Source organism: Pteropus vampyrus, unplaced genomic scaffold (genome assembly GCF_000151845.1).
Source record: "Pteropus vampyrus isolate Shadow unplaced genomic scaffold, Pvam_2.0 Scaffold6, whole genome shotgun sequence".
Lineage (NCBI taxonomy): Eukaryota > Metazoa > Chordata > Mammalia > Chiroptera > Pteropodidae > Pteropus > Pteropus vampyrus.
Window position 1 is genome coordinate 13,841,692 of NW_011888787.1, and position 16,779 is coordinate 13,858,470.

General features: G+C 34.4%; 1 protein-coding gene and 1 pseudogene across 1 annotated transcript in view; both read right to left on the bottom strand.

Annotated features, from left to right (window-relative positions):
- Positions 1-3,599: 3,599 nt before the first annotated feature.
- RTCA (RNA 3'-terminal phosphate cyclase) overlaps positions 3,600-16,779 on the bottom strand; it is a 16,721-nt gene continuing 3,541 nt past the window's right edge. Inside the window, exons 4-11 of the mRNA XM_023535082.1 lie at positions 14,719-14,885; positions 12,168-12,226; positions 10,742-10,883; positions 10,359-10,483; positions 9,418-9,476; positions 8,509-8,603; positions 6,357-6,461; positions 3,600-3,961 (exon numbers count right to left, since the gene is read on the bottom strand). Of these exons, the coding sequence (XP_023390850.1) occupies positions 3,860-3,961; positions 6,357-6,461; positions 8,509-8,603; positions 9,418-9,476; positions 10,359-10,483; positions 10,742-10,883; positions 12,168-12,226; positions 14,719-14,885 (854 nt within the window). The 3' untranslated portion in view covers positions 3,600-3,859. The remainder of the gene's footprint in view (positions 3,962-6,356; positions 6,462-8,508; positions 8,604-9,417; positions 9,477-10,358; positions 10,484-10,741; positions 10,884-12,167; positions 12,227-14,718; positions 14,886-16,779) is intronic.
- Positions 15,616-15,731, bottom strand: LOC111745486 (annotated as a pseudogene).

Consider the following 16,779-nt stretch of genomic DNA (forward strand, 5'->3'; position numbering starts at 1 on the left):
GCAAAACCACAGCAACACATTAAAGACAGACCACCAAGACGTAGACCCTTTGGGAGTGAAGATTAAGATTACCTCCCTGTCTGTGGTGCCCGTAGAGAGTACAGGGAACATAGAGTATATAGCAAACCTAAGAACACAGGACCGTAGCAGTTATGCAAACTTTCTTCCTTGCTTGTTCTATACATATTGATATATATTCATTTATTTTTCCCCTCCCCTTCATCGTCCCTTTTTATTTCACATAAAGACTATTATTAACTTTACAGTCTATATGTTACAGAATATTCAGGTGGGATTGAGTAAAATAGACACTAACATCACCCAGAGATGGTTATAGTGACTGGTGGGACTTTTGGCCCTCTGTTAAGAGGATGGAAATATGTTTACAAAAAGGATAGCTGTATTTTGTTAGGCAAAAGCAAAAAGATGTTATTGTTATTGTAAGATAGCAACATGTGAATGCTGAATGACCAAAAGGATAGATTCTACTGGCTATTTACTGTCTCGCAGCTCTAAGCACACCTTTCAAAACTGTTCCATAACATTTGGGTGTGTAAATTATAATTTCCAGATTCCCCTGACAACTCACTTCTGGTTCGGTTCTGCAAAAGGGAAGCCCTGCGTGCGGTTGGAAAGAGGAAGGGAGAAAGAACTCTTCCTGCTTCCAGTTCCTGTTAGCAGCAGCAAACTATGACTCCAAGCTTCGTTCAGCTGGCCCTGACACACTCTGGCAGTAGGAATATTAGCCCCTTGGGGCTCTCTCACCTTCTGGGCCATGCTACCTGAACCTTCCAAGCACCTGCCAGGATGCATCCCCTTCTCTTAGAGTCTGAGTATCAGCTGAAATGCTCTCATGGCCTGATCATCAGGTAAAAAGTACTCCTTCTTGAGAGATCTGATGTCCAGTTCCAGAGAACCCCTCCTTCAAACTTGTACGTTCTTGCAACATCACTTGTACCAGAGTTCTGCAGAGAAACCGAACCAATAGGAGATATATATGTTGAGAAGTTCAATATATGTTTAGAGAGAGACTGATTTATTACAAGCTAATTTCTCATGTGATTATGGAGGCTGAGAAGTCCCATGATCTGCTATCTGCAAGCTGGGCCAGGAAAGCCACTGGTGTAGTCCAAAGGCCTGAGAGCCAGAGAGCCAAAGGTGCAGATTGCAGGCTGGGTCTGAAGGCCTGAAAACCAGAAGCACCAAGGGTTAAGAGGAAGACTGATGTCCCAAGTCCTGCAGTTAGGCAGAGAGCAAATGCAACCTTTCTCCACCATTCTGTTCTATTCAGGCCCTCAAGGAACTGGGTGATGCTCACCCACACTGGGAGGGCCACCTGCTCTACTCGGCTCACCAATTCGAATGCTACTCTCTTCTAAAAACACCCTCACATACACACAAAGAAATATTGTTTAACCAGATATCTGGGCATCAAAAATTTTCATCATAAATTTCAAATTATAGCAAAGGCTCTCATTTCAGTTTTATAGGCATACCTCAGAGAGATTTGGGGCTTGGTTCTAGAATACCGCAATAAAGTGAGTCACACAAACTTTTTGGTTTCCCAGTGCATATAAAATTTGTTTATACGATGCTATAGTTTATTAAGTGTGCAATAGCATTGTGTCTAAAAAAAACAAAGTACATACCTTAGTTAAAAATACTTTATTGTTAAAAAATTTTAATAATCACCCAAGCCTTTATAGCGAGTTGTAATCTTTTTGCTGGTGGAGGGTCTTACTTTCAATTGGTAAAAAAAAAAATGCAGTGTTTGCAAAGTGCAATAAAACCAGGTATGACTGTACGGCCATTTTAAAATAAAACTATTCCAAGTCTCTTAAATTTATCCACTGGACTCTAAAAACATAGCTGTTTGGTATCCACCATCTCCATTAAAAAAACACATTCCACTTCCTCAGTTTTACATTTTTTATGCTTAAAAGTTCACATTCCACTTCCCCAATTTTATATTTTTATGCTTAAAAGCTCACCTTGTCATATCCTTCTGCAATAAAAATATGCACATTAATTTGCATTGTTTTAAAATTTCCAGTGAACATGAGATTCTTAAAAATGTTTAAAATTTCTTCTGGCTTGGTTAATTACAATTAGTATTACTATACAATTGAGTGTAACAAATATACTTTTTGAAATGTTATTAAATATAAGAGTAAGATTTTATAGAAATATATCTCAACAAGATTGATACAAAAAAATCAGATCATGTGTCTGTGGAAGTACATATTTAAGGATGGAAATCTGAAAACAAATTTTCTGAAAATTACTGACAACCACAAACTTAAAATTCATGGGAAGGCTTTGTGAACCAAGTGGTATGAACATCTGTTTGAAGGTGGTTTGAAGACTCCTCTTTAAGTCCATGTACACATAGTGTTGAATATATAGGAAAAAGAAACATTGAAATAGAATTTAGACATACAAGTAGAGAAATACAATTTTGTTTGAGGAAAATAAATGGAAATTCAAATCACTTCTAGGATTACCAAAAATTTTTTTTGCTTAAGTCCTATCTTCATTTTACCTAAGTTGAGACTCAACCAGAGTGACACGCCCAAGACAAGATTAATCACAAACTCACACACGGTTGACCTTGAATCTCTCACTCTAAAGTTCCCAATCTCTGTATTCCAGCCAACCTCTTTCACACTGCTCCACGCCCTGTGAGAAGCTGCAAAGTTCACATTAAACTGAAAACCCCCAAATATATCACAATCCCTCTGAAGACTATATTAAAAATATAGTTTTACTCTAAAATAGAACGATACTTTATCTCATTTGTTATAAAAATGGAACTCATAAAATGTATCTACAGTGTGGAAATATAAATAGCAAGCAATACTGTCATCCTCACATTCAAAGCAAATTGAACCCAACTGTCTGAGGACACTGAAATCACTGACAAGAATTACGATCATGCACATGAAGTAACTTTTTTTCATTATACTGTTCTATACAGACTAACTCAGCACATTCTGAATGTGTGATAAATATCATCCTCTGGATCTATATCCTGGATTATGTTTTAATCACCAAGATGGAACCAAATTTTAATGAATTTCTCATTATATTACAGTACAGCATATTTAGCTGATACACCAAACTGGTTTCATTTGAGTCATAACCTCAATTGCCTACAGGGCAGGAAGTAATCTAAATGTGGAAGTTGCTAGGTGTGAGATAATACAGAGAAATGAAAAGCACAATCTGTTCTAAAGGTACTTAATTATTTTTTAATACTACAAGCCAAAAAAAAAATATATATATATACACACATATATACACACACACATACACACATATATATGGGGTTGAAATTTTACAATTCTCATTGTCTTTCACAACATATTCAACAGATTTGAAATCAATATTTACCAAGTGCTCAATTAGAAAGAAGGTACATGTACTTAGAATGAGAAAATGTTCATTAAATTATTGTTGACACAGTAAGTACGTGTGCATAAAGTTGTCTCATAGTTTACATGAGAATACAGCAAAGTGATTAGAACTATACACAAATTACAGATCAAATTTACATTCCTGACTTAATTTATTACATAAAGAAAAACAGGAGAAAAGAATATTTTATATCAATACTTTAATACTGAAGTCAGCTATTAGACATAACCACCAAATCTTCTATTTCATTTTTCATACCTCGGGAGATATTCTAAGTGAGATTAATTTGATGAAGCATGCATAGTAAATCTAGAACACTCTACTTCATCTCCAAATTTAAGTTGGGTCTTTTAATAAGTTACTTCTTATTTGCTGTTTTGTAGTATTTATGAAATGAATTAGTGCAATACATCGCTGAGGTATCATTTAAAAGGTAAATACACTACAGGTGTGGATTTGTCATCCCAATTCCTTGGCACTCGATAATATATGTGTCTTTAGAGGCATCATCTTCATTTTCTGATTTCTTCACAGTAAATTGAGCCTGAAACCAGAAGAGTATTTAGTACGTAAGTAATATGAAGAGGGTTGGAGGGAAGAGCCCATAACTCCAGCTTAAACAAGCAGGTAGTTAATATCAAACTTGTTTTACTGAAGATGTTAGAGACACAAAGATCAAGACATGAGAATTTCAATAGCCTAGATATAAAATATTTTGTTCCAGAACCACGGTTCTTGATTGGAGGTATACATACCTGTGGAGTTTTGTCAGAATACACAGCCTGAATCCACACACACTGAATCAGAACCCTGAGGAGCATGGCGTCGGCAAATATCAACTTTAAAATCTCAATTGTTAATTATAATGCCTCTGCACTATATTTCCTAAAATATTTCTAAAACATAGCACTGATGCATTTATACTTCTTTTACCTTCTCAGGTATTTAATTTAATTCCCTAAAAATACTATTCAGAAAGATCTAGTTCAGAGAAGAAAGGTGGGGGGAGGTGATGACTAACACCCTCCTTCATCTTTATTGGGCTTCACAGTGTATTTTCCACCTGGTAACTAATTCAAGTTTGGCTTTGAAATATTTGATCTCCATCACTGTAGTCTGGAAACAGAATTTTTTTAAAAAGCAAATGTGTTCATTCTAACAAACTAAATTAAAATCAAAACAACTGAGTAGGATGACTGAATTTGTGGCAAAGGCATTTCAAGTGTTCCTAAAACCTTAGAATTCTTTGAATACAATTTGAAAACCATTATTCTGGGGCCCTGCTGAACAGTAATATTCACAAATTATTCCAGTTTCAGTATTTTGTGGCAGTGTGCTGTCACATAGTGGCCCCTGGAAATTATTGTTGAATGAGTATACACTGAATTGTAAGCTAGACAGCCAAATTATCATGTAGTTATAGACATATATTTTTTCAAATTACAAGCGATATGTAAATAAGGACACAGGTAACAATTATGGAAATCATTTCCAACCTACTGAAAAATTATAAAACTTTCTAGTTGGAAGGAGCCTTTAGGGACTATATAGCCCCAGTCCCTGATTTTACAGATGAATTATCCGCACGAAGTCACCGGAAGACAAAGCAGCTTGCCCCAAGTCACTCAATTAAAACACAACAAAACTGAACAAGAAACTACAGCTATCAATTCCAGCTCACAGCACTTTGCACTACGTATTCACTTCAAACAAAATGGGAGTTGTCTACTATATGCAAAATACTATGAAAAGTGAAGACTATAATGAATATAAGTTTAGCATAAGTATAAAAGTAAAAAATAGTTAATTATCTTTTGCCATCAAATATAATTTGTCTTCAATTCCTCTCAGACATTTTCTACAATTTAACCAAAATCTACCTGTGCTTTCTAATAATAACAACAAAAAGAGTATATATTAAGAATCATACAAATAAACTGTTAGGAGTAGGGCAACAGTGGCTTTGTGCTTAGTACAACCCTGCAATACTTCATTTTTTTAACTAGTGTGCATTACTTTAATAATTTTAAAAAATGCTTAAGGTCAGCCCCTTCCTTCATAAAATTTTGAGCTACAAATTTTATATTACTTTATGAAATTACATAATAAAGACTATAGCAAAATGGAAATATGCTACATTACTGAAAAAAGCAAGAAATGAAACTGTGTGCATTAGCTGTAAAAAAAATGCAGAGAAATAATTTAAACAGAGGAGAAAAATGCTTAAATGTCATCATTGGTTTTACTAGAAAGAGGGAATTATGGGCAGGTTTTTTCTTTTATTTTCCAAATTTTTTATAAAGAAATTATATTGATTATGGGTGAAATATACATGCTGATGACTTTTTTAAATTAAGAATTCTGTAGACAAGGTATAAATAGGAGCTTATATAATGTTAAATCTTCTTTCACTAAAAATTGTAACTACTCTTTTAAAGAAGATCGGCAAATATTAGAATTTCAGCAAATATTCTATCAACGGAATCACAAAAAAGTAAAATACTTAAAAATTTTATACAAATACTTAAATTTACAGCCAGCTACAAATCTCTTGTGATTTGATTTCACAGTTCTCATCAAAACATTTTACTTACTTTGTAAGGCAGTACCACACATGGGTTTCAATATATGCTTTCTTGGGTTTGCACAAAGTCCAGCTCTGCCACTGAGAAACCATGTGGTCTTGAGCAATTAATTTAATCTCTCTGCCTCACTTTACTTGTATGTACAATAGGAATAATAATAAATAGCCACCGAAAATGGTCATGCAGAGAGTAAGATGATTCAGATAAACTGCTGAGTTAGCTCAGCGTCTGCCACAAAGGAAGTACTCAGTGAGTGATAGCAATTATGATTATGATTAAGTTTTCTGGTTATTAAAATCTGACCCCAAATTGGCTACAATAAAAACCAACTACTCTTTCTGATGGAATACTCACCTTTGCTAGTTGTTCTGCAAAATGTATTGCTGTTTGTGTATGGAGTGTAACTGGTCCTGTTTTTATTCTGGAAACTCCATTGGCTAATGCCATGAAAATGATCAGCTATAGAAAAAAATAAAAATAAAAATATTTACTACTTTTTGGAGTTAAAATTCTATTGCTTTCTATATAATACTACTACTAGAAATCAAAATAGCTAAAATAACTTCTATTTCTTTAGGTTTCTGGAAGACTTAAGATAAATGAAAATCCGTGTCACTCAAAGTGTGGTACAGAAACAAAAGAAAAAATAAATAAATGGGACTACATCAAACAAAAGTTTTTGCACAGCAATAAAACGAAAAGACAATTTACTGAATGAGAGGAGATATTTGTCTATGATACATCTGATAAGGGGTTAATATTCAAAATTTATAAAGAACTCATTCAATTCAACAGCAAAAAAACAACACAATTAAAAAATGGGCAGAAGACCTTAATAGGTATTTCTCCAAAGAGGACACACGGATGGGCAATAAACATATGAAAAGATGCTCAAGGTAACTATCAGAGAAATGCAAATTAAAACCACAATGAGATATCACCTCACACATGTCAAATTGGCTATCATCAATAAATCAAAAAACAACAAATGTTGGCAAGGATGTGGAGGAAAGGGAACCCCAGTACACTGTTGGTGGGATTGTAAATTGGTATAGCCACTATGGAAAACAGTCTGGAGGTTCCTCAAAAAATTAAAAATAGAGCGACCTTTTGACCCAGCAATTGCAATTCTGGGTACTTTTCCAAAGAAAACCAAAACACTAATTTGTAAAGATCTATGCACCCCTATGTTCATGGCAGCGCTATTCACAATAGCCAAGATATGGAAGTAATCCAATCAACAGATGATTGGATAAAGAAGTTATGGTATAGATATACAACTGAATATTACTCAGCCATAAAAAAAAAAAAAAAAAATCTTGCGATTTGCAATGACATGGACCTAGAGGGTATTATGCTGAGTTACATAAGTCAGACAGAGAAAGATAAATACCATATGATTCCACTTATATGAGCAATCTAAGGAACAAAAGAAACAAACTAAATGAAAACAGACCCACAGATACAGAGAACAAACTGGTGATTGCTAGATGGGAGGGGGATTGGGGAGCTGGCTGAAAAAAAAAGAAATGCTTAGCAGCAGTCCTCAATATAGAATTTTCTAATTAATGGTTAAGAATAAAATACAGAGTTGAAAGTTAATATATTTAATCAGACCAAATATCTCTACAAGCTGGTATATATAATGACAAGCTTCCTCCACTCTCTAAAATTACAACATTTTAACAGGTAAATCAATACATCCAATATAGAATTACTGGGAGTGTAGAGTAAACCTGGGCAAGAAGGAAGAGACTAGAAATAAGGGAAACTGTCTTAAGAAACTGGTTGAGAAATTTTGAAGAATACGTTTCTAAACATAGACTGCCGATTTGAGATTAAGGAGAGAAAAGTGTGGTAGAAAGAAAAATCTATCAAGAGTGGACTTTAAAAAGACCTTTTTTGGAAATATTCACTAGTATTTCTCAATGTGAGTAGATGTGCTAAGTTTGAGAGGTCTATAACACATCAAGTGGAGATGCTGACAGGCATTAAGGGATATAATGAGTATGGAGTTAAAAGAAAAGTCTGGGCTAGTGATAGAAACTTGGAAGTTGTCAGCTTCCATACAGACAGTACTTAACCCAGAAATGGGACAAAATAACTGAAGGAATGAATACAGATACAGAAAAGAAGCATGAGCCTGAGCCTACGGGCTCTCCAAAATTTAGAATTTGAGAAGATGAAAACAACAATAACAAACTAGTAAAGAAACTAGAATATATGGCCAGTGAGACAAAATGATAACAGTATTTCAGAAACCAAGTGAAGAAAGTATTTCAAGAATGAAAGAGTAATTGATTGTGCTAAATGCTGTAGTCAGGTCAAGTAAGATGAGGACTGAAATCTGAGGAATATAAATTCCAGAATAATACTTTAAAAACCAACTGAATTAGGAAATGCCAATCAGTGTCTGAAACTGAGTGATTAAAATTCATATTTAATTAAATTACCAAATATTCAAATCTAATAGGCTCGAAGGTTTTTATCCTGTAAGTGTCATTACCTGGTCTTGCAGATACTCATCCACAGCACCACCATGTCTAAGATTGGCTAATAGCATTTCAGCAGCTTCAATTCCAACCTTGTCTGCATTTACACCTACGACAGGCATAATGTAGAAAAACTAAATTAATTACTAAGATGTAAAACATTTAATATATCCCTGTTAGCACTGGTATAACATTCTTTACACCTCTGAACTCACCCAATGGGACTTTTAGGATAAGATTTCATGTATATTTAATCTTCTGAGAGCTTAACATCTGCAAATATTTATATCTAATCATGAGACAATCAGACAAACCCAAACTATGGGAAATCTTATGAGAAAATAGACTGGACTTTTCAAAATGTCAATATCATGAAAGGAAAAAAAAGAGGTGAACAGACTATTCTATAGTCAAAAAGAAAAAAAAATCTAAACAGACATGATAACCAAATGCTCTAAGTACTCAAAAAAAAAAAAAAAAAATCCCACACTGCTCTAACAAATATTTTTGAGGGAAGTGGTTACATCTGAATATAATAGATAAATTCTTTGGGTGTAAAAATGGCATTTTGGTTATACAGGCATTGTCCTTTGGATATACATGCTACAGTATTCAGTATCCCTGCAATGTACATTGAAATGGTTCATAAACACACAGGACTTGTAGCTAAATGTACACTACTGGTGAATCTGGGAGGATAGTGTATGGACAGTCACTAGTCATTCAACTTTTCTATAAGTTTGAAATTTTTCAAAGTATAAAGTTGAGAGAAAAACTAAAAATTTAATTGACTCTGAAAGAGAATCAGTTAACTGTATCCTTTTAAACTTGTCATCCATTATTCTATAACATTCTCATCCCAACATGATTTAAGAATGTTACACTAGCATTGGGACCTGTATACTCCCTTCATTTATCTATACCTCGTTTACCAAGCGATGATCCAGCCAACAAACAGCCAGTGGATGTCTCAGCAATAATGCTATATAGGAAAAAAAAGTATTACTACCTATGCTATCAATATTCTAAAATTACATGCAAATACAGTATTGGAGAATAGTGACTGTTAAACACGAAAAACTAGATCTGGCTAGTACTTTGCAAAAGTGAAATTCTCTATACAGAGAGGGGACATGATTAGCATTCTCTGTCTTCATCCTTCAATACTTCAAACAAGTCACACTTGATTCTAATCCACTCACAGGTAAGGAATGGCCCTCCCAGAAGTTATGTCATCAGCATTAAGATACCACTTCACTGGCATACTGTACTATAAATATCTTATGATTATCTTAATGAAAAAGCCTTCCTATAGAGATGTTTGGGTTTTAGATAACATTATGTAGAGTATGCATTTACTTTAAACCCTTTAAGAAAAACTGAAAAAGACTTTAAAATTTAAATATCCACATTAAAAAATCAATTAAGGCATTTTTAAAACACTTAAATCGATAACTTCTAACTGGATTAATATAATAGCTATATTTCTTTTCTAAAAAGCTCTTTGCCATTTCTAATACATCTGCTTGTAAACTGATTTCACATTTGGGGTAAGAAAAGCAAGTGCAATATTTCTCTTAGGCTCAGCTTCAAAGGCTACTTTCTGATTAGCTTCAACATCTAAGTTCACTGTATAAAGAAAAGGGCTCTTATAATGTAATGAAGGCAAACCATCCTCAGAATAAAATTTGGAATAAAATAATTATCTTAATTCATCATGCTGTTGTTTTGGGTATTAATGTCCTTTAAAATCTACCTTCTTAAAACTATAAATTTAAACTAAAAAAATATAAATCTTTCATTTAAATAAGATAATTATTTGGGGGCTCTCAACCAATGTCTAGGAAAAAGCATATTGTCTCACATTATTCCATTTCCACTGCCAAAAGCTTGGTCTTTAGGTTCCTGGACAGGCTGGATGTTAACATACAGATCCCTAATCTCCTTTCTGATGCACCTGACAGCTGCCGACGCCATTTCTTTTGCTACCTATTGTGGCAAAACAGTAAAATAGAATAAAATAAATTATTATTTTTACAATTGTTTTCAAGCCCTCAAAGACAAATAAAATAACTTTTACATTATATAAAAATTTGATTTTTAAGAGTAGGGAGTACAGAATTTTAAGAAAAAACTTTAATAAAAAGATTTATTTAAAAACTAAGATCTTTCAATAACTTCAAAGTTTAGATGATACAATACTTACCGAGACATACACACATTTCTAAGACCATCTAAACAACTTACTTTAAATGGCAAAACACCAGCAACAAAAGCTCTTCCATATATCTTAGTCACAGAGCCACGGTCAGTTAAATTTATTGGGTTCAATTGTTTAACTGGTGACATTCGGACGATCACTTCACCACCCCCTTTTGGGTAGTAGCCCCTATGAAAAGTATGACAAACACAAACTGATTCACGACAAAAATAAAGCTCAGTATTTACCATAAGATAACATGAATGACATCCAACCACATAATTGTTTGAAATTTCCAAATAATGTTATAGACCTGTGCTGTCCAATGTGGTAGTCTCAATCTGCATGTCACCGTTTAAATTTAAATTAAATAAAATTCAAAACTCAGCTCCCTGGTCACATTTCAGGTGCTCAACAGTCGTGTGTGGCTGTGACTAGCATGTCAGACAGGGAACATTTTGCTCAGTGCAGGAAGTTCTGTCTGACAGGGCTGTTTTAGAATATCAGCTGCTTGCTGGCAGGGCCTTTGTCTACTTTGTCCCTGCTATATACCAGGGACTAAAACAATGTCTGGTACATACTAGGTGCTCCATAAACAATATGAATACTTAAATAGCTGAACACTAATAAAATGTTAATAACGTTCAGTGTCCTACAGAAGATGCTGAGAACACACAGATGAGAATGACAGTGTGCCTATCCACCAGGAACCCCCCATCTGGTAGGGAGACGGCTCCACGTACAACCTACCAGAACACAACCCAGCAGTAAGGACTTTGACAGAAGTACAAACATGAATTCTAACTGAGGCACGCTCATGGAAATTCACACAAGTAATTACAAGTTTCATTTTGAAAAATGGAGGATTTCCAATTTTTAGGAGAGCAGGGGTGGAATAACATGAACGAAGACATGGAAGTCTGAAGGCACAAAGTCTGTTGACGGGACTAGCAGGTAATCACGTAGCTAGAATATGTGGTATGTTGAAAGGAGAGGAGAGGGTAGGAAGCTAGAAAGGTAAATTGGAACAAGATTTCAAAGCATTTAAATGTCACGTCAAGAACTCTGGCCTTGTTATTATGTGACAGAAGGGAAGCCTTAAAGAGAAATAAGCCAGATGCGTTTCTTAGGAAAATAATTCTGACTGCATTGTGGGAGAGGACCCCTTTTATGACCCTGTAGTGCCTACTCCAGTTGTCTACACTGTAAGCATTCAATCCATGCTGAGCATAGATAATGAAAGATATGAAGATGTCTCAGTGCAGACTTTCCTTAAAAATATTTCTCCTCCAAAATAAGCGAATATCACATGTAGCTGCTTTCAAGTCCCCATGCCTCTACTGCTTATCATTTTTAAGCCACAAAGCGCATGTAAGGTAATGTGTGGGCTCCAGAATGATAGTTCTCTAAGGTCTATTTTTTCTATTTTTACCACAAATAGTGGGCCTAAAGGCTAAGAAATAAGTAACTTACCTCATTTTAATGTCACAATTAAATCTGAAACCAAATTTTTCAACAATTGGCTTGAAAACCTGAAAAATCAGTTTATTGTTACTTTAACCACCAATATTTACTGATTCAACAAGTATATTTATTACACAAAAGTGCTCTGCTTTGAGCTAGTAATGAGGTATCATAAACAGTGATATAAAAATGTGTAGGCTAGTTCTATGTTTCAAATAAAATAACTGACTTATAGCTAAAATTAAAATTTTCACATTTAATTAGGGCTGAGCAAGTCTACCTAATAAAAAAGAAGGTGCAATTCAGGATATGTGACCCCAGTGGTTATGTTAGCCCAGAGGACAGCATTTCCTGACCCTTCTCAATGCGACCCACTGTAAGAAATTAGGGGTACTGGTGAACAATGGCCCATTCTGCTATCTCAATTTTTTTATTCAGTTGACATCTCACTATATGTACAATGTTTTCTCCTTATTTTTTCTATTTAACATTATAAACAAAAGCATTTTCCCGACATCATAAAATTCTTCCTAAATATTTGGATGACTGCATGGTGTTCTAGCATAATTTATTTAATCATTCTCCAAATTTTCAGTATTACATATTTTATGTATACGATATAATAATTATCGTATTAATGCTCTATTCAAATAAATGTTAACATTTATCCTTTGCTGCATTTTGTAATATTTAATTAGGGTCATTTCCTTACATGAGATTAAGTGAAGAGAGATAAGTTTAACTTTCCTTATGGATCCTATGAAAACTGAATTTAAAAAGATTATACCACCCATTAAAATGGCAAAAAAATTTTTTTCATTAAACTCTGAGAATATTAAGTGCTAGGGAGAATGTAGAAACTCTCATATAGCGCTGGTGAAAATGCAAAAACAATGCAGACACTTTTGAGTGCCAAAACAATCTGGCAGTGTCTCATAAAGTTAGACATACACTTACTATTAGATCCCAGTAATCCCTCTCCTAGGTACTTACTCAAGAGATATGAAAACTTACATTCACTCAAAAAACCTGCACGTAAATGTTTATAGTAACTTTATTCATAATCATTAAAAACTGGAAAAATCCCAAATGTCCTTTAACAGATGAATGGATTAACAAATTGGTACTTCCATATATCAGAACACTACTTCGCTTTCATTGCTGATACAAGCAGTGTGGATGAATTCAAATGTATTATGGCAAGTGAAAAAAAAAAGAGACTCAAAAGATTAGATAAAGTATTATTCTTTTACATGACATTCTGAAAAAAAGGCAAAACTCTGACAGAAAACAAATTAGTGGTTGCCAGTGTTAGGGGGTGAGACTGACTAGCACAGGGTATGAGGAAATTTTTTACAGTAACTCTGTATCTTGATTATGGTGGCTTGTTCACAAACGTATGTCAAAAATCACAGAGCTGTGGACTAAAAAGGGTGAATTTTACTATAAATAATAACGCTTCAATAAACCTGGGGAAAAGGTTACTTTCCCACTAGCTGTAGAACACGCCAATATTGAGTTTTATTATTTTAAAATTTTATAGTCAAAATATGGTATTTCGTTTTTTCAAAATTTTATTTTATTATGGGAAGAACATATAACACGAGATCTACCCTCAACAAATTTTTAAGTATACATTACTGTTGACTATAAGTACAATGTTGCACAGAAGATCTATAGAGCTTTTTCATCTTGCTGAACTGAAACTTTATGCACCATGCTCAGAAACTCCCCATTTCTCCCTTCCCCCAACCCCCATTCCACTCTTTGACTCTATGAATTTGACTACTCTAGATATCTCACGTAAGTGGAATCATGCCAGTATTTGTCTTTATGTGACTGGCTTATTTCACTTAGCATAAATGTCCTCAAGGTTCATCTATGTTGTCACATATTCTAGAATTTCTTTCTTTTTAAGGCTGAATAATATTTCATTGTATGTATATACAACATGTTCTTTATCCATTCATCCATCAGTAGACATTTAGGTTGTTCCCATATGCTGGCTCTATGACTAGTACTACGATGAACATGGCAATACTAATATCTCTTTCAGATCCTGATTTCAACTCTCTTGGAAATACCCAGAAGTGGGATTGCTGCATTACATGGCAGTTTTATTTTTAATTTTTTGAGGAACCTTCATACTGGTTTTCATAGTGGCTGCACCATTTTGGATTCCCACCAACAATGTGCAAATGTTCCAATTTCTCCACATTCTCACCAACTCTAATCAAACACAGTATTTAATTCCTGTCTCAAGTTTTTTTTCTTCCAAACCATAATTCCTGTATATATAAAATATCTAATTTATATAATAAGTAATTTATATAATAAGTACACTTGAGGTCTTCAAAGAATTCACTATGAACACTGTTCTAAGATACAACTCTCAGTCTAAAGTAAACATAATCTCTTACTCTCTTCCCCAACAGAGCGAGACGCCATGAAGAAATAAACAGGTATGTACACGAAAACACTCAGGTTATACTTAATAGAGAATGGAGATTCGGAATATATGAGATCATCATCTTAGTTTGTCGACTACAAAAGCCCTTACCATTTCTGTGTAATCGATCTGTGGTGCCATTTCAGCATTCGTTCCGCCTTTCAAACGAAGCTCTGATGGAAAAGCAGCAAAGAGAACACAGGGCATCGAGACCTGCATCAGGAGGCACACGCTCCTAAGAAGGCAGAACACGCTTAGCTGTATTTTCTTTTTCAAGTCTCAAGAAAGTGATATTACTACACATCACCATTAGCCGAAGCATAGACAGCTGGGGAGGCAGGTACCTGCCCTCAAGTTTAAAAAACACTTCAAAGTTAAAAAAACACTTTAGTAACTAAATCCTAAAATCTTGAATCTTAAAGAAAGACAGTATTTCACAATAGAAGGAACCAGCTTTGATAAGCAAATCTGAGTTTGAATCAATACTAAACACAATAGCTCTGTGACCTTAGGTAAGATCTAACACTTTTTCTTCTCTATATTACAAAGAAGTAAAAACAAATTAAAAATAAAACCATCTTTACAACATTTTTATAAAAAGGATTCTTGAAAGCAGTTTATAAAAATACATTCAAACAGTCAAGCTCTAGAAATATTCAAATGATTATATTGGAATGTCTACCATGCACTAAGCTCTGTTTCAGATATCAAGCTGACATATAGTTCCTACCATCGTGGAGTTCATGATAAGTTAGAATAATATTTTACGAATACCAATAGCTGATTATTTTACACGGAAAAAGTTTTAGGGAAATAACCCTTGCTTTAACTCACCTGTTTGGTCCTTACAATCAAATAATGTGAGAAAACATGAGAGATACCTATAAAATACGAAGTATTTTATAAAAGAAAACATTTGGTCGGATTTCTTAATTGAGCTCTTATTTTCCTTTTCTAAAGTCAAGGGAAAGCAATCATATTCACATGTGCATTGTAGGTTTTCTTTTTGGCCTACAGCACCTGGTCTTCCTAGGTGGTCTCCCTTCCAAGTACTAACCAGGCCCGACTCTGCTTAGCTTCCGAGATCAGACATCAGGCTTGTTCAGGGTGGCATGGCCGTAGACCATAGACAGTGGCTCCACTGGGGTGGGAACCCAGGACTTTCTGCGTGTAAAGCAGACGTGCTAATCGCTACACTATGGAACCACGTCCTTAGATTGTAGTTTGAAAGGGAGTTCAACAGAGCCTCTACATACCAAAAGATAGACCTTTACTTAACTTTCTTATGGCAGCGATGCATGCATACCAAACTAGACAGTCTCTATTATCACTGATCATGCATTTCATTAATTTAGTGAATGTTTATTGACTGTGTAATGTGTTAGACATTATAAGAAAATATGTACAATATAATTCCCCTTCTCCAGGAGTTGAACCTAGGAGCAAGTAAAAAAGGCTTGGAAACGTTTTGTTTACTACAAACCATAGTTTTATAACTATTGAACTTCTGTTTATTCCCTCTTAAGAACCCAACATATAAAGCAGTTCTTTCCTCCCCACCCCAATAAAATCAAATTCTAAGACTAGAAAGAAAATCTAAATTTTAGTAGAGTAAGGAATTACAAAAACAAAAATACACTTGAGAAAACACATGGTCCTGTAATCACAATTAGGGATAAAAATGTTAGGATGTGCATAAGATGTGTTTTCTTGCTAGGAACACATTTATTTTAGTTCTCTGAATGGAGCTGGATTATCAACTTGAAACTCATTTCCCAAACATTCTAGTGAATTAGAAGCCAGAAGACCTAGATTCTAATTCTAATTCTAGTTCTGACCTTAACACCAGAAGGCCTTCATTCTCTAATTCACAAAGTGGAGGAAAGGTTGGAAAAATGGTTTCTATCTTCCCTCTGCAGCTTCAAAATTCTATGATTCTGTTTCAGTTAATTTTTAGAGATTTGGTTAACTATAACTTTTTTCAACTTTTTGTCCAGGAGAATGCCTGAAATAATATGCTGACTATAAAGATACCTCAAAATTCTTTAATCTCCTTAGGAAAGTTCTCACTTGGCAAACCTCACCTGAGGCCTACCAGCAGGTCCCTTTTCATAGACGTCTATTCACATCATTACTCAAATCTCACTAAACATTTTCTCAAACTGAAAATCA